The sequence below is a fragment of the Dermacentor variabilis genome, chromosome 7 (genome assembly GCF_050947875.1).
Source record: "Dermacentor variabilis isolate Ectoservices chromosome 7, ASM5094787v1, whole genome shotgun sequence".
NCBI lineage: Eukaryota > Metazoa > Arthropoda > Arachnida > Ixodida > Ixodidae > Dermacentor > Dermacentor variabilis.
Window position 1 is genome coordinate 115151735 of NC_134574.1, and position 23028 is coordinate 115174762.

General features: G+C 45.8%; 1 protein-coding gene across 1 annotated transcript in view; it reads right to left on the reverse strand.

Moving 5' to 3' along the window:
• LOC142587801 (uncharacterized) overlaps positions 1-23028 on the reverse strand; it is a 40552-nt gene that overhangs the window by 14579 nt on the left and 2945 nt on the right. Inside the window, exons 2-4 of the mRNA XM_075699071.1 lie at positions 5819-5969; positions 2915-3060; positions 624-753 (exon numbers count right to left, since the gene is read on the reverse strand). Coding sequence (XP_075555186.1) covers positions 624-753; positions 2915-3060; positions 5819-5969 — 427 coding nt within the window. The remainder of the gene's footprint in view (positions 1-623; positions 754-2914; positions 3061-5818; positions 5970-23028) is intronic.

Genomic DNA, 23028 nt, shown 5'->3' on the forward strand with positions numbered 1-23028 from the left:
TGTTTCAAAGTGCGCTGGCATATTTCATAATGAGATCTCTTCTTTTTGTCCTGTAAGACCCCGCAAATCAATTTCTTTGATTTAATTTAAGCTAACCTTCTGAGGTTCGGAAACTTGCTCGTACCGTAGACGGGCTGGCAAGGAATGTTTAGGCTCCTCACAGACCCGTGTTCTAGATAGTTAAGCTAATCTTACTGTTCATTAAATTACGAGGTTCTGTGGGAAAATGCGACCAGAGGACGCCCTATACCCCAAATATCAAAAACAAACCATACAGACTGTCAGTGGCGGGCGATTACATAGTGCGTGCCAGGAACAAGCCAGAAAGGAGGTGCAACATGCATACATAGGCTTCAAAACCTCAAGCTTATCCCCTAAGGACACACTAGTCTAAAAAACTCTTTTCCTTTTTTTCAGCTCGCGAGCGACACCCATTCTAGACTCTCATAGAGACTCACACGTCGATGCCGGCTACATCGTTTGCAGAACTGTCTGAAATAATAGTCGTACACCTTCTGTGTACAGACTCGAGGGCCCCGACGACATTTCGAGATAATATTGAAACTAAGGAAACTAAAGCCGCTTTTGACGCGTCGCTTTGAAGACAGACGGAGAGAGGTTACCAGCAGGATAGTGCCAAGCGGCTCTTCTGTGGTGCGTCGACGCTCTGATCCAGCACCAGTGTAAGGTCTCGCATGCACTGGTGCAGGCGTGCGCCGTTGGTGTTAAGGCACGCCGCATGCTTCAGGTATTCTGCGAGAGGCATTATACATCACTCACTGTGACGTTGCGTTCCCATGAGTCAAAAAGACACGACATGGCAAGGACATGACAAAAAAAAGAATGTTGAAAAATAGGCAATGTTCCTTCGTGCCTCCATAGGGAAGCATCTCTGATCAACGCTTTTTCCGTCTGATTTAGTGGGCCAAGTTCTGAAAATGCGGAAATATAAGTCTCATGAAGCTGTGGATAGCATGGGATCACGACGCTGAAGTCGAAGGACTTGAGAGACAAAAGCTTGTAGAAATTTCAATTCGTTCACTAACGAAGAAACAGATGGCGCTCTTGTACACCTATAGGAGGTTTTGCTTTGAAATACGCTCGTACATGCCAATCGCTTCTTTTTGTAGTTACTCGGTTGTTATAGCCGAGAAAGCCGCATCCTGAAAGTTTGGCGTGCACCCCAAGTTTCTACAATAAATATTTAGGTGCCCTCCAGGTTGACTGTGTACGCCCGTGATCACACTGCACGTTACAACTGTCTCCGAGCTTTCAGATGACAATCTGTATTTTTTTTCAGCGTATGTGCCGGGATAAACGGAGACATTAAAGATGATGAACTCAAGATTCTATCAGCTGCACCTAATAGGCTGCTTAAGGACAACTAAACAAAATGAAAAAATTGTAGCAAATGTAACATTCCTAAACATTACGTTAGGCATCGAAAGTTGTCTATTCATAAAACGTTGGTCATTCAGAATCGACTGCGATATACCAGCCTGCAGCAAATTCAGATAGCTTTTCTTTCGTAAGTGCTCGTTGACGTTGGCCGCAGCTGGCTTCGCGAATGAGGATGTGCGACCTAGAGATCGGGTGAACTTTTTTTATGAACAATTTCAATGTACAACGTTGTTTCAATGCCGGCCCAGATTTTTTCGGGTTAGTTGCTCTAGAGGATTAGTGTACACAATTTTAATGTGTCATTAATTCTGCTTACTTTCACCTGATGGGAGGTGGGGGGGGGGGGGGGGGGGGGTGTTGAGAATGCTATACTTTTTAAAATTTTTTACATGCTTAAAGACAAATAAATTTTCGCTTCCATCAGTCAACAAAATTTGACTTTTTCTTTAAATGCAACACATTTTATTCAGTTAAATCGACAATTCGCGTCAAAGTATCCTTTCCAAAAGCACTTCAACAAAGCATGCGAAAGGGTACTCAAGTTAAAGTTTTCTCTTAAGCGTAAACTGACATTAAATAAAAACATTGAGTCAGTTCCTTGGGAGATTTCTGGGCACTGCGCATATTTAGGTCCTTCTTGTGCATAATTAGTCCTGAAAAGTTGCCAGGTTTAATGTTTGCTTCTAATAAAATACGATGCAACCATAGCCTGTTAGCTAATATTTAACTGGCCTCTGCAAGATAATGTCAAAATCTATGATGCCATGGGTAGCGGATGCGGCTGCCTTGGCTGCATACCTTAAATTTGCGTTGCTACATTTCCACTCAGTCTCAAGGTGACATATCTGGTAATGCTGCAGTGTATTCTAACAATATGGCTAAACATATCACCTTCCGTGTATATTTGAAGCTACGGCGACCTGTGTGCTTGTGATTTTTTTTAAGTAAATGGGACAATCAGGCTGTTCTCGCTCACCGTAGAAAAGGGGGACGCAAGATTTTAATCATGACGTCATTTATGTGGCACCCTCAATATCAACCGGACCCAAACTCTACCCCGGCGCACGTGTCTTTCTTATTTCATGTATGTACTTTCTCGTGCCCCTTACATAATCTTACAACGACGCAGTGCTAACGCTGCACTCTGAGGTATATCGCGCCCTACTGCGCGCAATTGAGTCGGACAAGAATACTTTTCGTCATTCGATGGACGGCCTCTCCCTCTCATATCATTGAGCTTCTCCCACCTCTCTCTTCTCTCTCTCTCTCTCCTCTCTCTAATGATGCGTGCCAAATGCTTTCCGGCCACATACGTCATATATGTACAGTGTTCCTGGCAGAAAGGCACCAGGACACACAGTGTTAGAGAAAGAAAACTGTCTGAGAAAAACAATGACCAGTTCGTTATGGATCATTCGTAGAGTGTAATGTTCTGTATATATATCCACATGCAGGCTGTCGTCTACCGAGGTGCCCGCAGCACCCCTGGTGGCAGTGTACAACGGCGACCTACCCTTTCCGCTCGGGCTCGTGGTGTTGCACTTGGCGTTGACCTCGTTGCGGATACCGTCGAGCAGAAGCATGACCATGCCCCGAGGGAAACGAGCGAGACACTTGGTCGAATACGCCCGGGCGCACTTCTCCGACGCTTTCTCCTTCCTGCACAAAAACGGAGAAGCGAACGCTTATTGGCTGGGGGTCCAAACTCTGTCTTGGAACAGTCCCAAGTGGGCGTTGATGGCACAAGCTTTATCAGCTGGCCCGCGTATAGTGCGGGTGATTGTATCTGTAAACGCCTAAGGGACTCCGAAAGATTCGACTTCCGAAGCTGCTGCTGCTTCTGCTGCTGCTTCCGAGGTCGAAGAAGTGCGCTATCAACAGCAGACCACTATCGATAGGTAGTCGGATGCAGAAGCAAGGAAATACGAGCGTTTTCTCTTGATGGTAACCGAGATTTCTCTCGACATCCCGCGTACGGCGATGCATCTGTTCTCACTCTCGCTGCGAATGTTGCGTCTTATGCGGAATCAAGAATTAACTTCCGCCTCTGCGTTCCAGAATTAAATGAAAGGCCTCGTGCAGAAAGAAGCGAGCGAAAAGTTCCTGCAACGAGTAGCGCGAGCACTTTCCTGAAAGAAGCTGCCAGTGCGAGCAGCTCGGACAAGAACGGGCGCGCAAAAGTGCGCAAAAGGGCCCGCGGGGTTTCTTTCTTGAATCCCGTTCCCGAGTGTTCCCCGATGGGCGCGCATCACAGAGTATCGGAAGAGATTTTAAGTTGCACAGTTTCGCCGCGAATGACCAAAAGTCGCCGCAGCAAGGACCACCTATGCGGCTCCCTATGTTGCCAATGTTATAATAAGAGCGTTCCCAGAGTCTACCACCTCGAAAGTGCCAAAACACATCTACGCTATAAAAATTTCCATCAACCATCCGACGTTAGTAGACCCTCCCGACTTCCTCTGTCAAGAGTATTCCGCCATGTCAACAGATTTTTTATCACACCTTGTCATCGATAATACCAGAAACTGACCCTCAAATTTGGCATCGCTCAGAGAGCGAATAGCTTTTGTGAGAAAGCAGCTAAACTAGCAGGTAGATTTGCATCAGGCCTCCGCGTTTTGCGAAAGCGAGGGCGCAGGGAAAATATGACGGTGGCTTTGTCGAAGGCTGTCTCATAAATGAGAAGCTTCGTTGTGCTCCTGCGCACGGGGAAATTCACTAGAATATGCCAGAGATTGCTGATGCTGTCACGTTCTGTGCTCTACCACGTGTTCCATGCTGTAATTACATCATTTTCTAGCATACCTCTCAAGTTTACTAGCACTTAGTCACCGTGACGTTGGCGGACTCGCGCTGGCGCATAACTCATCTCCCCACATCCCGCAATATCTCGCGACAAAAACACATTGGTTTCGGAGTGACATTCTGCCAACTGTTGTCGCGCATAGAAGGAGCACTATCAAAAACACTAAACGAAATATACCGACATGAATTAAAAATTGCAAATCGAAAAAAAAATTGAGTCTGAGCGTGGCTGATAAACATTCGACGCGCGATGCTGAGTTATTTTTATGGAACGTTTGTAAGGTGCAGCGTAATGAAACGCTTGTATATGCATGCGCTTATCGTGTCTTTTGCTTCAACGAAGTCCTATTCTCGCAAGATTTTTTTTCCACAACCGTGCATCTGCGAAAGAAATCCAGTGTCTTTTCACCTTCAGTGCAGTGCGGCAACAGGGGCCGCGACGCTGTACGCCAGCAATTACAATCGGCTTCCACTCCCCCGCCCCCTTCTGTGTATGTAAACCTGGTCCTATTGGCTTTAAGCTCAAATCCAAATAAACAGCTCTGCATGCGTATGCCCCCTTTTTTCTAAAAAGGAATAAAGAATCGGCAGAGCTTTCCTACATCGCAACATTGAAGCTGTAAAATTAGCTAGCTGTTCACCGACAGCGAATTACGAAAGCCGATCGTGTGCGAAATAATGGCACAGTAAACTGTCTTCGTACCGTGACGGGCTAGACAGGCCTTCGTGTGTGACAATTGACGACAGCGGCAGGCGTTGGTAGCAGGAGGTGGCGAACACGCACCAGCTCCCCTAGAACCTTCGACGCTCCCCGTCTTTGTCTATGTTATATTTTGTACAGTATAGCCGCCCCCCTTCCACCCCCCTAGATGGCGTAGCGGCTATGGTGTTACGCAGCTAATCCTGAAGGCGCTTTCGATTTTTTTCTACGGGGGGCTAAATGCAGATACGCCCGCGTCCCATGCTCTGGGTGCGCGATAGAGAACCCGAGGTGGTAAAATTAAATCCGGGGCCCAGCACTATACGGCGTGTTTCATAATCGTATCGTGGTATCGACATGTAAACCCCATGAATTTGATTTGTATTCCTCATCTTGTGGCTTCAGCACTGTTCTGCCACCCGTGATTTTCCCGCCCCCCTCCCCTTTTGTTTTTCAGAAATGCCGTCGCCCACGCGCAAAATGCGCTCGCTTTACCTCAACGATCTGAACCTTCGTCAGTGATGTGGCCAATTCGTTCGCGACATATCCATGTCTTATTATTCGGGCCGGGAATAACACAGTATTCTAACAACGCATTACGTACATGAGCACCACCGGCTGCACTGGAATTTTCCATGACTCATGAACAGCGGACGGAATTGAGAATCCGCGAGTAGTTTAATTCAGTTCTCCGACCGTGCTCATTGCTGTCATCCCTAAAAGGCTGCTTTGCTTTCCGAGCACACGTTCACCTTATCAGAAGTCTGATGCTATCATTCACTCTTTCCGTTTTGGGGTTTCTTCGCCTTCACCGTCACTACCCTTATTACAATACGTTCCACAATCTCTGTTGCCGAAGGTTCGAGCGATTAGTCGCGGGCGGCCGCGACGGCGTGTCCTTGGCGTGCTTACGGGCAGGACGTGACCAGCTGATCTTTGTTGGTGGGAATGACCGGCCCTCCTGCGAAGAGGATCAGGTCGGTGCCGCACTTCTCGAAGCTCTCGTTGGTGCAGCCGGCTGGTGTCTTCGTGGTTGGGCCTGCCAAGGCACAGCTGGTCAGCCCTGGCGAAACAAGCAACACAAAAAAAGGTCGTCAGCTTCGAAGTGGCTTAAATTCATCACATGCTCTAACTGAGGAGAAAGACATGGTACCCTCTACGGCATTTCCCAAATGTCACAGTGTTTCCTGCAAAAAAAAAATACCGCAGTTACGTGTGTGTGATTTTAATGGAAAATGGGAAAATTAAGGCACCGTTACTGCCTCTCGTGCGGGGGCACCCCCACAGCGCTGTACGGATGGCGTAGAGGGCGAAATATAGTAAGAGAAAAAGATTGGGGGTATAGTTAAGCAACCGACACTAGCTAGTATCTACGGCAGCTTCAAGCGTGGTGGCCCAGCCAGCCTGGGAATGGTGGTTACTGGTGTGATTAATACATACCTACACTTCATATTTCTGGCTTCGAACAGTCTTGCGGCTTTGCAAACTTATCGTTTTAAACAACACGCATTGCTTTATAAATGCCACCGTTCCCAGTGATATTGTCAGTGCTCAAAATCACACAAGTTTAGGCACTGCCCGTAATTCGCACGGTAGTCAGATTATCGTAGCGTCAGAATTCCCTGTAGTAGTTTTGGCAACAAACTCTATAAGTAGAGTTCGCTTTTCGCATGCGAAGTTCCTTTCACATTTAGAACTTTCCTCGCTGACACCGTATTTGCTACAAATTTTACTAGAGAACACTCCAAAACTACTGGTCTATGGGAGCTGCAGGCATTGTGGTTCGGCCAGCATTTCAATGATAGCCAGTTATATGGACGTGCCTAGACTTCCTGCTTCTGGCATCGACCGGCTTTGTCAGTTTGCAGATTGATTATTTTCGACAAAGTATTGCGATGTATAGTATGAATCAATTCACGTGTGATTCCGCACGTAGTCAGAGACTGATTGCTTTGGTGTGTTTAAATAACTACGAATGTCTGGAAATTTTATGAAGATAAAGCGTAATAAAAGACGCCATAAGAACGTTTGTAGTCGCAAGCACTGAGATTAGACAAACGCGTCATTTTCATGGTTGCTGAAAGCAGCGCCAGAGTTCTCTCTAGCTATTTTCGTGGGAAGCTCTACGCTCTAAACTTTACACGCACATTCGTACATCAAATTAACATATAGTGCAACGTCGCAGCATTGTCTCGTTGTTCTATCTTCCTTTTCGAATAACATTAACGAATGAGTCCTTGGCTGGTAGTGAAGTCAGTGATCTTGTTTGAGTTCGAAATGGGAAAACACCCGTGTAGGTGGATTCAGGTGAACGTTAAAGAACCCAAGATGGTAGAAATTTCCGGAGTCCTCCACTACGGCGTGCCTCATAATCAGAAAGTGGTTTTGGCACGTAATGCCTCATAGTTTAATTTAATTTGTTTGAGTTGTGGCAGCTGTCACGCACAAGCTTCTGTTGTTACTGCCTCTGTTTACGCTGAAGCCTGCAGAATCACAGAGGCGCTATATTATTTTCGAAAGAAATCGTCTTCTCTAAAATTTCTATATACGTAAGTCCTGGGTCAACCGAAAGTGGTCTCATAAAAAATCGTGGTTTCACCCTTATGGTCATGTGACCTTTTGGATAGGAAGGCTATAAGGCATACGTTGTTTTATTACGGCTTTCTTCTTTTGGCTGCAGGTACTCATTGCTCGGCGCAAATTGAGGCGTCAGCAAATCTCGAGGTAAGCACAGTTTTGTGTTCTTGTATAGCTCATCCCGCACGCGGAAAGGAGTCGACGTTTCGGCTGCGCTCAAAATACCACGTATACGAAAGAAATAATTCCTCGGATGGTCACGATTTACGGAAAACGCGACTCGACTTTCTACAGGGAGCTTTCGCTGATGGCTTCCGCGTTTCCCTGGCGCTCGTGGCTCGTGATACGTTATGAGCGTGGTGCCAATGCCAGGCAGTTTTTTCCCTTGCCGTTGCCTCGAAAACAGTCCTGGCGAGTTTCGGGATCGGAAGCTGAGAGAAAGCGCCACAAAGGTCAGTCGCGCCGCGTGGCGCTGCCAAGAGTGAGGCCGCGCAGTCAAGGGCAACGCACATCGTAAATGGCACAATTATGTCGTCGCGTAACACGCTGTAATTTCGTTTTCTTCCGCGTCGCGTAACAAATGCTCCCCGGTTTACGCCCGCTGCGCGTTACCTCTTTCGTTTTTTCCTCAACACTCGGGCGCCCGACGACAGCTCCTACTCGCATGCCCAAACACTAAATGCGCGTTGCACAGAATGAAAGCAACGCCACACCGCTGGTGTCGGACAGCACCATGGCCCGCACAAGTAGTCGTTTGCGGATGGTGCCGCAGCTTTTTCGTGGGGGGGGGGGGGGGGGGTGAGGATGAGGGGGGGGTGCCAAGAAATTCGTCTATCCTAAATGCCCGAAGCTAGTCCCGTTAGCGCGTGTCTGGTGTTCGATCGCATCTATCTATTTCTCTTTGGTTTCTCTCTGCTTTCTTTCTTTCTTTGTTTCTTTGTATCTTTTCTTTCTTTCTTTTTGTATTTGTAATCGCTTAGGCCTTTTTCTACCTTCCTGCGCGGTCATTGCACGCGTGCGTTCAAGCCTTCGTAAAAGACGAGGCAGGCGTCTCACAAACAAGTGAAGTTCTGATCTTTGCTCACGCGGAAATAACCGACTGCGAGCTGACGCGTGCAACGTTCAAAGGAAATTACGGGAAGGTAATGACGACAAGTAATAAGTCGCGTAGCCTTTCCTTATGCAGGTGGTGCTCGAAAGTGCGCTGGTGTCAGCTACAGGCGTTGCCTTTCTGGCAATCCTAGCTTCGGCAACGCGTGCGTTTCCGTTTCCTAATCGGCGCTTCGGGGGCGTAATTTTGGGCGACCCCGTGTGCGGCGCCCCAATGTCGCTCCGCGAGGTCGGGTGAGTGCGAAAAGCAAATGCGACAATCAATCTCACTCTTCAGTAGTAATATATTAAGCTTCCAATTCTCTTGGCCATCAGTGTTGCCCCGACTAATATACGACGTGGAATTAGGCGCGCGGCCAATCTACAGAGCAGTTGCCAGACCCAACAAGCCGCACGCTTCGTTCCTACATGGGGTGAACATCGCTGCAACGCCTCTGTGTTATACTCCCATCCAGAAGAGGAAGTAGCATTAAACCAGAAGCTGTTGTTCCTTCGTCGTCATCGCCATCCACATCATCAGCCTATTTATAATACCCACTACAAGACGAAGGCCTGCCTCTCTCATCTAGCTCCCATTACCCTGCCACGTGCCGGCTGACACCGCGCGATGCCTGCAAAACACGCCAATTGCAACGCACCACCTATTTACCCGCCACCCTCGACTGTGTCTCCGTTCCCTTGGAATTCATTCTGAAACTGATGGGTCACCGTTTACCTCTCCTACGCACTAAACGTACGCGTAGGTGTTTAGGTTGCTTGCGCGTTGCTCTTTCCCGTATTGCATGTGCCCCCCCCCCCTCTTCTGTATTCTCAAAGAATCCTCGACTCGACCTTCTTCCTCCCCTTTACCGAGGGTAGCACAACGCCCGCTTTCAAGTGAAGAATACCCTGCGCCTCTCAAGAACTGACGTGGAGTGGCAATGTATGTAAGTGACCCCTAGTCTCGGGGAGGGGAGCTGTCATCCACTTTTTTGAGTCCAGTGGAATGCGGAGTGAAGGAACATTCTAGAATATGCGGATAATAAGTTTTAAATTCGAAGGTCAGTCGGGGGGTCCCGGCTCTGGCAGCTTTGATGCCTCGAGGCAGCATGCAAGGCTTTATTGGCCGGTTGCTTGCTCCTAAGGTCAAGCGCTACTTGAGGCGTGTGGTTGGAAGGTGTGTTCCACGTGTGCCGGCCAATCCGTGTGCGACGATGGCTAACGTGCCAAGAACCTTGCTTGAAAATGGCACCGGAGAACGCGAACGACAAAACGGAGATAGCGAAACGATCACGCAGGATAGGTTAGCACGTATTCGAATATGTCCTAGACAGCGAATGACAGGACAGCCGCCTTCATGGCTCAATTGCTAATTGAATTGAATTGAAATGAATTTTATTTCCCATCAAAATTTTAGGTTGAACGTAAAGGCAGAGCCTAAAAAGGGGGTGTGCCTGACAAATGTCTCTGCCATACAGTTGCGGCAGCACGGCGCATACAAAGAGATCGCATTTCGGCAGGTATTGCACACGTCAGAAGCATATATAGGGGGGGGGGGGGAAATGAGATTCCTACCGCCCATATCACCTGTATGTTGCTATCGACATGCCGCGCGGATGCTTAGGTAAGCGTAGTCATGCTTGGTGGCAAGCCGCAAGGACCGTGGGCGAGGAACGCGGCATTAATGAAGCGATTGTATTGAGATTTCATTGACGACTATCGGTATGCTGAGTATTGAAACAAGTGGTGGAGTGATTTATTAGTGTCTCAAGGTGCTCATAACGCATAAATAAGAACGTAATTACTTAGCCTTTACATAATGGCTGCCTGGTCCCAATCCAGCTGCAATAGTGACTTTCAGCCAAGCCGACCTATTTATCTATACCTGTTTAACAAACGCATCGACCTCGTCATGTCTGTGCAACAAGGAAAACACCTTAAACGTATATCGGTTGCACTTTTTGTCGATGCAAAAAGCGTCTATGATAATGTAATGCATGAAGCCATCCTTGATGCCCTAGAAAATAATGGAACTAATGGACAAATGTCGATTCGGAGCCATCTATTCCAAAGCTCCTTCTTTGTGCAAAGTGCGGATGGCCGAACCTGTGACCATTACACTTGCCACTGGCGTCCCGCAGGGCGAGGTCCTTAGCCCCACTTCGTTCAACCTTGAAATCCTTGGACTTGCCGATGTTCGACCACAAACAGTCAACATTTCCATATATGCCCACGACATATACATATGGGCCTCGGCAGTTACACGCCCCCAGCTGCGCGCACGACTCCAAAAAGCAGTGACCCTGACATCCTGGTGCCTGCGTGCTCAAGGACTCAGCATTTCGACCGAGAAGTACGCCTTAGTCGCCTTTACCCGCAAGACCATGACCTGGTACCCCATTTCTACTGACCAATAAACAATTTCATACCCAAAATCTCACCAATTCCTAGGCGTTGTTCTCGACAGAGACCTTTCATGGAGCACCCCCATCTCATACTTGAAAAAGAGGCTTACCTCTACCTCCTATATACTAAGGTTTCTTGGTGGGAAAACGTGGGGCCCATCCGTGGCATCTGTGATTCACCTATAGAAGACACCCTTCCTAGGATACTTGAGATATTTCACATCAGTGCTGTCCAATGCTAACGAAACTAACATCTGTATCCTACCGAGCATTCAAGGCCAATCCCTTCGAACATGCCTGGGGCTAACTCGAAGTGCTTCAACTGTAGCAACAATTTCCGCCACCAGGGAAAAACCAATAACCACTTATACAGCTGTCGACGCCTTCCGGGCGCATGTTCGCCATATATCCCGAGTCCCTGACCGCCATCTCCCTTGCTTGCTTGAGAAAAGACCCAAAGCCGCGTTTTCTAGATCAGTTGCAACTAGCAGTCGTTGACATTGAGATACTCGCCATCAACAAGAACGCCATCCCCTCTGTGGTGCTTGAAGAAGCTTTCTTTGTACCTCTCTTTTCAAGGAATTGCGAAGAAGGCTAGACTGACCAACGCGGCTCTCAAGCAGATCACATTTGAACTTTTGCAGTGTTCGCACGCTAATCGAATCCATCTTTACACGAACGATTCGGTCTCGGAAAGTTCGACGGGCGCCATTGTTATTCCATCTCAATCGGTGGTCATCAAGTCTTCATACGTCACGACATCTACAGATTCCGAACTAGCCGCTCTTCGCGCTGCTGTGGAACACATTGGGGAAAAGACGCCTAGCACATGGGCAATGCGTTGTGATTCGAAAGCAGCCCTCCAAAGCTTGCGAGGTTTACGACATGCTAATTAGGAACAGATGCTGTCCCAATTCAACGAAATTTGTCATTGCATTTCGGAACGAAGACATGATATCATGTTTCAGTTGCTACTGGGGCATTCTGGCATCGTTGGCAATCACCTCGCCGATAGCGCCGCCCGACATGCCCACAGTGGAGCACCGACACTCCTTATACCTTTATCGAGAGTAGAGACTGCACGAGAGGTTCGTAATCTCGCTCGTACCATCACGTTGAGTTACTGGCATACATCACAGAACTCTAATCATCGATTATGCAGCCTCGACCCATCACTGAAACTGAAATTACCAGCAAACCTTTCCCGATGTGACGCAACACTGATGTGTCGGCTGTAGGTAGGAGTAGCATTCACTAACTCCTGCAACTATCGTATTGAATGTGTGCTATCGTACCGATGTGTGCTACGTGCAAGTGTGAGGAGACCAGCAGTCATCGTCTGTGGCTTCGATAATCAACGTGAAACTCTGCAGTGTGCCTTGAATAGACTGGACAATGGCCGTATACAGAAGCAAAGATCTTGGGAAGCTGGGCTCAGAGTTCAATAGCCCAGAAAGCCATTCGAGCGCTTTCTCAATACGTGAAGGCAACATACTTTTTTTAATTATGGGGTTTTACGTGCCAAAACCACTTTCTGATTATGAAGCACGCCGTAGTGGAGTACTCCGGAAATTTCGACAGCCTGGGGTTCTTTAACGTGCACCTAAATTTCAGCACACGAGTGTTTTTGCATTTTGCCTCCATCGAAATGCGGCCACGGCAACAGACTTGAATGCCCGACTGTATACATGCTGCACCTAGCATAGTGCACGTGAAAGTGGGATATAGACTCATGTCCTCTCTCTCTCTCTATCTATCTATCTCTCTCTCTCTCTCTCTTTCATTCCCCTATCCCCTCGCACAGAGAACGGTAGCAAACTGGACTCAGTCTGGTTAACCTCCCTGCCTTTTCTCCCTCCCTTCTCTCTTTCTCTTTTTCTCTCTCATGCTGATTGATTGAAACTCGCTCAATAATCACCTATATATTTGTCCCTTTTTTCAGCATATAGAGCATAAAAAAATGACGACCTTGCACATTACCGATATATTGATTAAAGTAAATCATTATTATTTAAAGTCAATACAATATTAGCGTGGCGAATTGTTCATACGCGCAAAACAGGCAATGTAGTTACAGGCTACCCATGTAATCACGTTTCTTTTTCAGCGTACCACGTTTACACGAATTGTTATCTTGCACAATTGCTTAGGCTATAGCCACTTTTCCAAGGCCTGTGAGTCCAACAAAAGAAAGGTTAACTCGTGCAGCATCATCTGCACCGGTCACTCGATACAAGGAAAAGCCAATGCAGGAAACCCCTGCATTACCTCCGCTGTAGCAAGAAAGCTCTTGGCTTACCGACAAGCTTCCTTTTCTTTCCTCTTTCAAGTACGAACACGGAAATCGGGTGCATTCGAGAGATAAACACTCGTTCAGCCGCTCGAAATAAGGAAACCAGACGGGCTCGCAACATCCATAGGAGCTGGCGAACTACAGATTCTCCTCTTCTGAAATTGCTTCTTACGCCTGTCCGTCTCGGCAACCCGCGACAGCTCTGATGACCCAGGATGTGCCCAGGATGGGGCACCAGTGGGCGGCTTTAAGCGGCAGCTTTAGCTCGAGAAGAGCTCCTACTTCCGTACGCAAACGCATGTGAAACGCAGGAATGATGTCTGATTAGACAGCCGTAAGACCGACTTGAATTAACTTGGTTGCATTTGGGAAAGGAAGTTAAATTCTAGCAGCTGTGGCAAAAAAAAATTTTTCGATTCATGACCCTGGCTTTTTACAAAACCTGCCGAACACCAGTAAGTTAAAGAAAATAGAAGTCCGAGGTTTTTAGATTCCCAACTCTGTGCCAAAAATAGACTAGGCAGTTCTGTAAACTGAATATGTCAGAGCACTTGAGACGGACAAACTTGATCTTTGCTTGACAGCTTAGGTGCAACCGTCGCAATGTTTACGAAAGTTTTGAAAAAGGTTTTACTCGCCAATTTGTTGCGCATTTCACAGAGATGTATATTTTTTCCGCGTTCGATGTACGATTACGTGCAGCTCACGGAAGCCGTGTATCGTTTTTTATTGCTGTGTTACAGAGTTGTAAACTTGATACCGTAATTTTTATAAACGTAGCAATTTTCAACGTTATTTCTAAAGAAATGATGGCACCAATAGGGAAACACTTCCTGGTGTTCCTAAATTTTCACTTCATTTAAATGCAACAATTTATTCAAAATACGTGCAATGTTCGCAGATAATATCGTTTCCTCCGTTCCCATGTATTGAGATAGGAGCTCCTGAGCTAAATCTTCCTCTTAAAGACCCATAGGATGCATTTTCCTCAAGTATAAAAAAATTGATGCTGCCTGCCTGGATAAACTGAGCCGCAACGTAGTTGTGGCGCCATCTTTGTGCCGGCCAATGAAACGCCCCAAGATGTGCGACGTCTCTTGACAGCTTCTCTATCGGCAAAACGCATCTAGACGAAATGCAGCAGAAGCTGTCAATGAGGGCAATCAGTTTCGATTATTAAACGAGCACGCCTAGGCTATACCACTGTTCATCGTTGTTACTCGCAAAATTATGTCATCACGTGTCGCTTTGAGTACGGAGTTTAGGTTTGCTCCCCTGCTTTTTTTTAATTTTCTTATTTCTCTTATTTTTTGCACGTGACTTAATTAACGCTTGTCGGGCTCACCATGAAATATGCTGTCATAGTTAACATTTTGCATGATCCATTCTCTTCTTTCTTGTACTTGTATTTGTTGCTGAGTTGGTTGGCGAACATCGCATGATAGAAGTTGCGCGCATGTCTGCGCTCTAACCTTGATGAACCATAGTGTGCTGTATGACAAAGCACCTATGCTTAACATAGTTTTCCTGGACTTTCAAGCATTGCTCGATTTTTTTTTTTCGAGTAATCGCTGAAGTTTTATCTTCTGCCCTTGGTGGGGAGCCGAATTAAATACGCATAGTAGAAACCGCTTTTTCCATTTGTTCCTGTTTGCGCTTATTTCATATGTGTACCATCCGCACGTGTTCGTTTCGTACACGGCAGCCCGCTTTCACCCTCTATGTCTGTATGGGCGAATTATACTATCGGGGTTCCATTCTGATCTGTGCCCTCATACAGCTCGAACCAAATCGGAACTCCATATACTTCTTCAAATTTATACGGCGTATGCTCTGCGTATTATACTCTGCATATACTGCATTGTGGCGCCTGTTCGCGCTTTAGTAAACTTATACCTTCCGGAGACCCCTTGTATTGCACGTCGCATTCAATCCTATTTAAAAAATGAGCATGGAATCGATTACGTGAAACATTCATTCCGGACAGGTCAGCTCCAACGCCGCCTATTCAAATACGTGCAAAACGCAAAACTTCTGTTCTGATATTACCCATGGGGCAATTTGATTGAAATCTGTTGCACTTGAAAGAGAAAGTTAGATTCTAGGTACTTTATCAAGTGGAATTTTCATTTAAAGTCTAAAATTATTTGCAAAAGTTTCTTAGCAAGTTTCTGAAAGTGGTATGTTTCAAGAAAAATAAAAGCACGAAGTTTCATCATTATCATCATCATTAATATTCCCATCATCATCAGACTATATTTATGCCCACTGCAGTACGAAGGCCTCTCCCAACGATCTCCAGTTACACCTGTCTTGCGCTTGGTGATTCCAACTTGCGCCTTCAAGTTTCCCGATTTCATCCTTCCAACCTACATTCACTCCGTCCTCGACTGAGCTTCTCTTCCATTGCCACCGATCCTGTAACCACCAGTTAACTGCCCTATGCATTACATGGCAGCCTAGCTCCATTTTTTTTTCCTTAATGGCAGCTGGAATATCGGCTATCCCCGTTTGATCTCTGATCAACACCGCTCTCTGCCCGCCTCTTAAGGTTACGCGCAACATCTTTAGTTCCATCGGTGCTTAAAACACATCACATGGGAGTGCCCCAGGACGCCTCCGCACATAGATAGTCCCATATTACACCAACATCCACTAATGAGGAATAGGCAGTGGGAGGCATGGCTTGCGGACGAGGGTCGGGAGAGCCAGTTGGCTCTTCTGGACCAAGCCCAGCGAGCCGCTCGTGCCAGCGGGGCCCTGGAATAGGGGCTCCAACCATCGTGCCTTATTTTATTTACATTGAATAAAGTTTTACTCTCTCTCTTGCGTGGTTTTTAACTTGTTCTCGAGCTTCGATGTTAACCTCCTAGATTTTTTCCCATGTGGTAATATCGGGAAAATGCGATAATCGCGCACATTTCTTTTTAACTACACTGGTAAGCTCGCAGCCAGGATTTGTTAATGCCTGCTGTATGCACTCCTACCCATTTTTATTCTTCTGTAAATTTTCTCCTCATGGTCAGAGTCCCCTGTGAGTAATTTACCTAGATAAGCGTACTCCTGCACAGACTCAAGAGGTTGACAGGCGATCATGAATTCTTGTTCCTTTGCCGGACTGTTGACAGTAAGTTTGTGTTCCGCACATTTCCTCGGTTAAGGTCCTCAATCATTTGTTGCAACATCCCCAGTGTTGCTGAACCAGACAATGTCATCTGCAAATCGATAGCTGTTGAGGTATTGGCCATTGATCCTCACTTCCAAACCATAAGAGTCCAATAGCTTGAACACGCCTTCTAACATGCAGTGAATAGCACTGGATATATTGTGGCTCCTTGGCTGACCCCATTCTTGATAGGTAATTTTCTACTCTTCTTGTGGAGAAACAAGGTAGCTGTGGAATGTCTATGTATCTTCCGCGATATTCACGTATGCCCTCTACACTTCTTGATTATGCAGTGCCTCCGAAACTGCTGGTATCTCTACTGAATCAAATGTATTTTCATATTCTGTGAAAAGCATGTAGAGGGGCTGATCGCGCTCCGCACCGCACCGCAGTTTCAGTTCGCCGTTTCACGAACTGCTTCTGTTAGATAATATAAAGTGGACAAGCTTTGTATGTGAATTTACAGTTTACGTGAAATTGTTAATACGTCTATTAAGCTATTGCAAAAATGTAATTGACAGATTATTGGTACTATTGAGAGGCATGTGTATTACATTAATTTTGTCCACTTGAAATGCAATATTAGGTGCAGTTTACGGAATTTGAATAGCCTGTTTCATTGTTCAGTTAGATAGTTGTAAACATGCAGTTTCATTTTTTTTTCAAATACTGGAATTTTTAACGATCTCATAAAATAACTTGACGGCCTAAATAACAATTTCACTTGCGTCAATCACTATATTTCAACTTTTCCTTTTAAATGCAGCAAACCTCATCAAATTTGAAGCAGTAATTGCCGGGAAAAACACGTTCTCAGTTCCCATGTCTCTAGATAGGAGCTCCCCAGGTAATGCTGCCGCTTAAGTCACGTGCATGCGGAACTGCACGTAAGTCGTTTAGACATATTCTTGTCGTCAGTTTTCGAGAAGATGGACTATAATTTGATCTAGACCACCGTGCAGTACCAAATGATCAGAAACAGCCATTTCGTAATGCACCAGCCATATTCCGATCGACTTCATAAAGCTGCATCTTCATCTCTTTCATTGGCGATCAAATCGCCTTTCACCGCAACAAACGTAACGAGAGGTGGCTGCTTTGTGAACTTACATGCAGATACGGTCTTCATTACATACTTGAGGCATGTAAGCAAAGAATTACATTTTTTTCACATTCGTGACACATACCGCATATGTAATAAGAAAACTTGAATATCTATATTTTTTAACATGACAATATAGAAGAAGTTGGCACTTTCATTGGCACCGACTGTTGCTCGCTCGTGACGAACGAAACTTAATTACAAAAATGCCCCCCCCCAAAAAATAAACACGAAATGTGGTCAAGGAGCACAAACAGTTACAAAAAACCCGTACACGGTTTCACGAAGCCACTTAATGTAGAACAGGAGAGCACCTAAACATGCGCAGATGTGTATACACAGGAATAGTTCAATAAATAAGTAAAGGTACTTGAAATTCTGTGTTGAAGTATGGCCCCCCTCCCCCCCCCCCCGTCCTCAAGAGCACATGGGCTTCTTTATACGAATATCAAGGTGTGCCACCAGCATGTTTAGTATTTTACAGCGAATCTGTATACCTCTACCCCCCAATGCATTGTCGTGTCCGTGGTCAGAAATTCAACCAATCACAGGGGGAGGCGTGCGCCACTGTGTTGCTTGCAGCACCACCAGACGGCGCTCGCCTCCGCGCATTGGCGGCAGTGGCGGCGCCGGCCATGTGGAGGAAAGAATAAACAGAACCAGAAAGCTCGCCTTCGCGCATACCATTCGCCGCAGGCCTTTCTCGGTAAAAATTACGGTTGCATAAGCTGCAGTTGCCGGCAATCGGCAACTGTAGCATACGGACTAGGGAAATATGTAACTACAGTTTCATATGTGGAGGAATTTTCCTGGCATCTGATTTGATTTGTGTTCTGACAGCGCTGTGGAAAGACGACGCATAGTTAGAACTCCCGAACAACAGCGTGAACGCGATGAACAGTGACGGGAACAGCAACGTCAATATGCACAACGGCGTCGTGCTCAGGCTAAGTAGGACACAGTGGTTCCTCCCCAAAGAAAGCCCCGCACAGTTAGGACGCCTGAAGAGCAGCGCGAATACGATGAGCAACGAAAGGAACGTCAGCATGCGCGACGGCATCATGCTCAGGCTCGGCAGGACCCAGTTCAAGGTTACGTCACATTGATCTATCGGATCATGTGATACCACAGCTTCGCTGGCCAACCACCTTCACAGTGTGTATTGGAGCCCATCTTTTAGCTGTCTATTTCGTTGGATCTTCTGTAACCGCACATTTACTTTCCAACTTATATAAATTTGCCTGTGCGTTATATTATGTAAAAACGGGAAACCTTCACCATTCCTTACTTTCTTTAGAAGAATTTTTTTTGTTTTACTCGCACGTAAAAAAAAAGCTAGAAGAAACTGACAGTATGCTACTTGTGTACACAGCGTTTTTTTTTATTTAAGCCTTTTATGACATTCGTAAACAGCAATGTCCCGCTATGAAAGCTAAATGCTGTCTATTCCAAGAGGAAACACGACAGTTCGTAATCTTTGAATATAGAAAGAAAACATATTTGTAATGGCAAATGCAACACAATCACTCTACAAAAAAAAACTTGCCATACCTCATGTTCGTTTTCACGATAGCACTCAGGTGTGCAGTTACAAGCAATTGTCGCAGTATCTACTCGATCAGTTAACGCCTCTTACGTCATTCAAATGCCAATTTCGCTAAATACCAGCCACGTGTACTTATTTGGCACTCCAGGTCTTCGTTCTATAAGCCCAAGTTTTCGAGTGATATATGCGTCTACATAAAAGCGTACTTCCTAGCGAGTAATGTCAATAGCTGTTTGTTTATCTTATTAATGTATTTGAGACCACAGAACTTGCGAGTGGTTGCTGAACCTTCATATAAAGAAATACTATTGCCTTTGGTAATGTCGCCAAAGCGACATGAATTCATTTGGTTCAAATTACTTCACATAAATGAATGGGTTCAATTCAAATAGCACCAGATTCAATTAAACATTAAATAACTCTTGCGTTCTTTATTGCCCGTTCTCTCTTTCACTCACTAGTCTATTTCCTTAGCCACCAACTCACTGGAAAGAACAGCTGCTTTTCGTAGTAGGGGACAGATTCTCATCCTCCTATCCAATATCCAAACATAAGCTCATTATTACATGCGGTTTACTTCGGGCAAGGTTAATGCAACGGCTGAGTTGGCGAACGTATACCTTTGTAGCAGTTATATTTTATTTATGGTATCTCTTCCAGCTCATTGTGTTGTAAATCGAATCACTAAAGGATGTCTTTCTCCTCACTCTTCATACGAATCCTTAAATATTAGCGGACAGGCCTAATTCAATTTCGCCCTGCATTCGAACAATGGATATTCCGAACTAAATCTACCGGCATTTTCCTGCTGCGATTTCGCCAAGAATTCCATTCGCTGTGCTCGAACTAAGCTCGAGTTAATCAATCATCTCAAGGCTAAAAGCAAAAAAAAAAAAAAAAGCGCGAGCTACAACGTCCCTCTCGTCTCATTTCTCTTCATCGCATTCTGTTTTTCTTTTCATATTTCCTTTCATCTCCTTCGTAGTGCATGCAAAAGGAAAATACCAGAACACCAGCAGCGGCTGTAGTATGCTTCAGGCATCTGCAGGAACTTGGCCGCATTAATGAGTATTTCCACAATGCGATGCACCTTCTAGCACGTAATAGCCAAAGCGCAACAGGGGACTATCCTCTGTCAAGGATCTGTGATTGGAGCAACTCTCAGGTGAGTGGACAACAGCAACATCATAAATAGAGTTAGTACATGCACTGGTAAAAGTTATTCAAGAAATAGGAACCTGGAAAATTATTAGAGATTTATAACGCTTATTTAAGCGTGTGTGTCTATGTTTGTTACAAGTGTAGCAATTACACATAGCCGATGATGAATGACCATATTGAACTGTCTATAGATTTCCTTTCTTTGAATCTTTTTTGCAGTGGCTGACCTTAACTAGTATCGGGACTCGTTTTGTGAAAATGAAAGTTGGTGAAGTTTTTCGCTTGAACTCCAACTATTAGTTCAGCATCTTTGACATCTTTCCAAGGCTTTATTCTTCACTTACAGCATTTCTTTTCGTGACAGCGACAGCTTTTATGGGTTCACTGCCCAAATCGTTTTGATGTCCGCTACTGGCGTGATGTGTGCAAGTGCAACTGTGCGCAAGTGCAAGTGCAAACTATGCAATGCGCAAATGTGCGTGAGATGTGCGAGTGTAACACTGCGCCAGTATCCATGCCCTGCATTATGAGGGCAACATTACCATGCTTTTCCTTAATTTTTAAATCACGCTTCGGAGCAGAATACCAGCCAGCGTCTCAAAGAGGATAAGACACCTCCTTCAATACATTTAATGTATAATCAATCAATACCACGAGGCGCTTACGGCTAGCGCCCAGCTACACAGAAACAAGAAGACAGCCGACCAGTCAAGCGAGGCAGAGAGCACTACCCCATATGTGTCCAACTCGGAATACTCTCGTGCGACCGCACTCCTCCTATTCGGCCATGTGTGTTCGGGCCAAATGATCAGGAAATAACGAGCAGGCTGGCGACGGAGACCACGATAAGCGAGCGCAGGAAAACATAGCGAACCGCCTGACTACTCGTAATTGGTGGAGGTAGGCACCCCGCAATTTCCTTCCGCAAACTACTTCCTGTTCCCCGGTCGCCCACGAAGGAAGAGTCCACGCGCCCACTGACACCCATCGAGGACAACCTGGGAGCGCTTGGGCGGGGCAGTGGTCAGTCTTGAATGTTGTGCTCATTTTCTCTGGAGTAGATCATGACATGAAAGTCAAACAATGTAATCGGACAGGTTGGTTCAAACTCGTAGCTAAGTCGCCGTATATTTGACGCGGGCACGCACTCGCTGGTGCATGTTCGTCGCGTATTTGTCAGTTTTGCGCCATCTCTAAGCATGGATGGAAATACGAGGCCCAGATTTGTCGCGATTCAATTTTCTTGAATGTTAATTGGCAGTCCCCCTCCGGAGCGTCTTGCCAGGTTAATTTTGAAAGGAGAGGTGACATGCTATTTTGGACTTTTCATTTCTTGCATGAAGTTAAGATCCACGGACAGCTGTTTCTGATTTACGTATATTCAAATCACCAATTTTCTAGCCATTTCTATGTGTTAGTCAAGGCGCCTAGCGTCCTGCGAGCAATATAAGGATGAGCTGCATTTGCAAACAGTGAAGTCTATTTTGGACTGAAAATAAATAACATCGCACTTGCTGTCAATAAAATCATATCGCAATATTATGAGTGATTGGGACAATGAACGGACTGTGCAGAAATTATTGTAAACTGAATTTTTTGTCCCCGAAAATAAAATACCTCCTCTTAACATTCACGTTATTTCTTCTGAAGAAGCACACGCATGCAGACAGAGTGGAAATAAATTAGAAAAAAAAGCGATACTTCGCATCTTTCGTGCTGCCAAAAAGCATAAGGAGTTTCACGAATTGCCGATCAGGCCACTCGTCCAATATTATCACTAGTCAAACGGATTTATCTTTTTTTTATAAGAATTGCAAAAGTGCAACTTACTGAGTACGACCTTATCATGCGTGACCCTGGCTCACTGAAAAATCAAATTGCTGCTAGCTGTTGTTGAGTGCGGAGATGAAATTGACGCAGTCGTCAGTTTGCAAAATGACTGGATTGTTACCTGCAAACTATATACAAGCCCGCCAGTAAGTGTAAAAACAGCTTGCGCGATGCATCTCACTTGGCGTAATTTTTCTATACTGTCACCTGGGAGTCTAACACGACCTGATACCTTCTTGCTTGTGCGACAAAAAGACAACCTCGAAGCAGCGATACGCAAATCTTCACTTTTCAGTTTGGCCACGGCGGCCGCATTTCGATGGGGGCAAAATTCGAAAACACCAGCGCACTCCGATTTAGGTGCACATTAAAGAACCCCAGGGGGCCCAACTTTCCAGAGTCTGCCCCTACGACGTGCCTCATAATCAAATTGTGATTTTGGCAGGCAAATCCCCGTAATTTAATTTTCAACCTATTCAGTTCTTTCTTTAGGATTCACCACTTGGCGTCAGGGAAGACCACTTGCCACTTCTTTCAGGTAGGTAAGGTCCAAGTCTTTACCCACATTCTCCAAATATGGGTACTCGAATTGAAACCAGCGCTTTTGGAGCTCACCCAGTTTAAGCAGTTCCCCCCGTTGTCAGCTAGCAACAAACCAAAAGAGTCGCAGTTTCGCCCGAAAGGCGAAGAATCGATTGCGATAGCAAATTGACAGACAGCCATACGAAGTAAGCGTATTACTTTTTATCGGCCATATCAACTCGTAAACATTCACTTGCTGACTAAACTAGCAAGCTAGGTGTCAGAGCGCAACATGAACACATCACACTCGATGATGCCAGTCACTCGCTGTCGAAATGCTGGCGTGAGCAAACGCGACAGCAGCAGCGAGTGAAGTGACCTTGGTGCTTTTTCCGTTAGCAATAAACATTTCCGCAGCCAATTATTCAAAA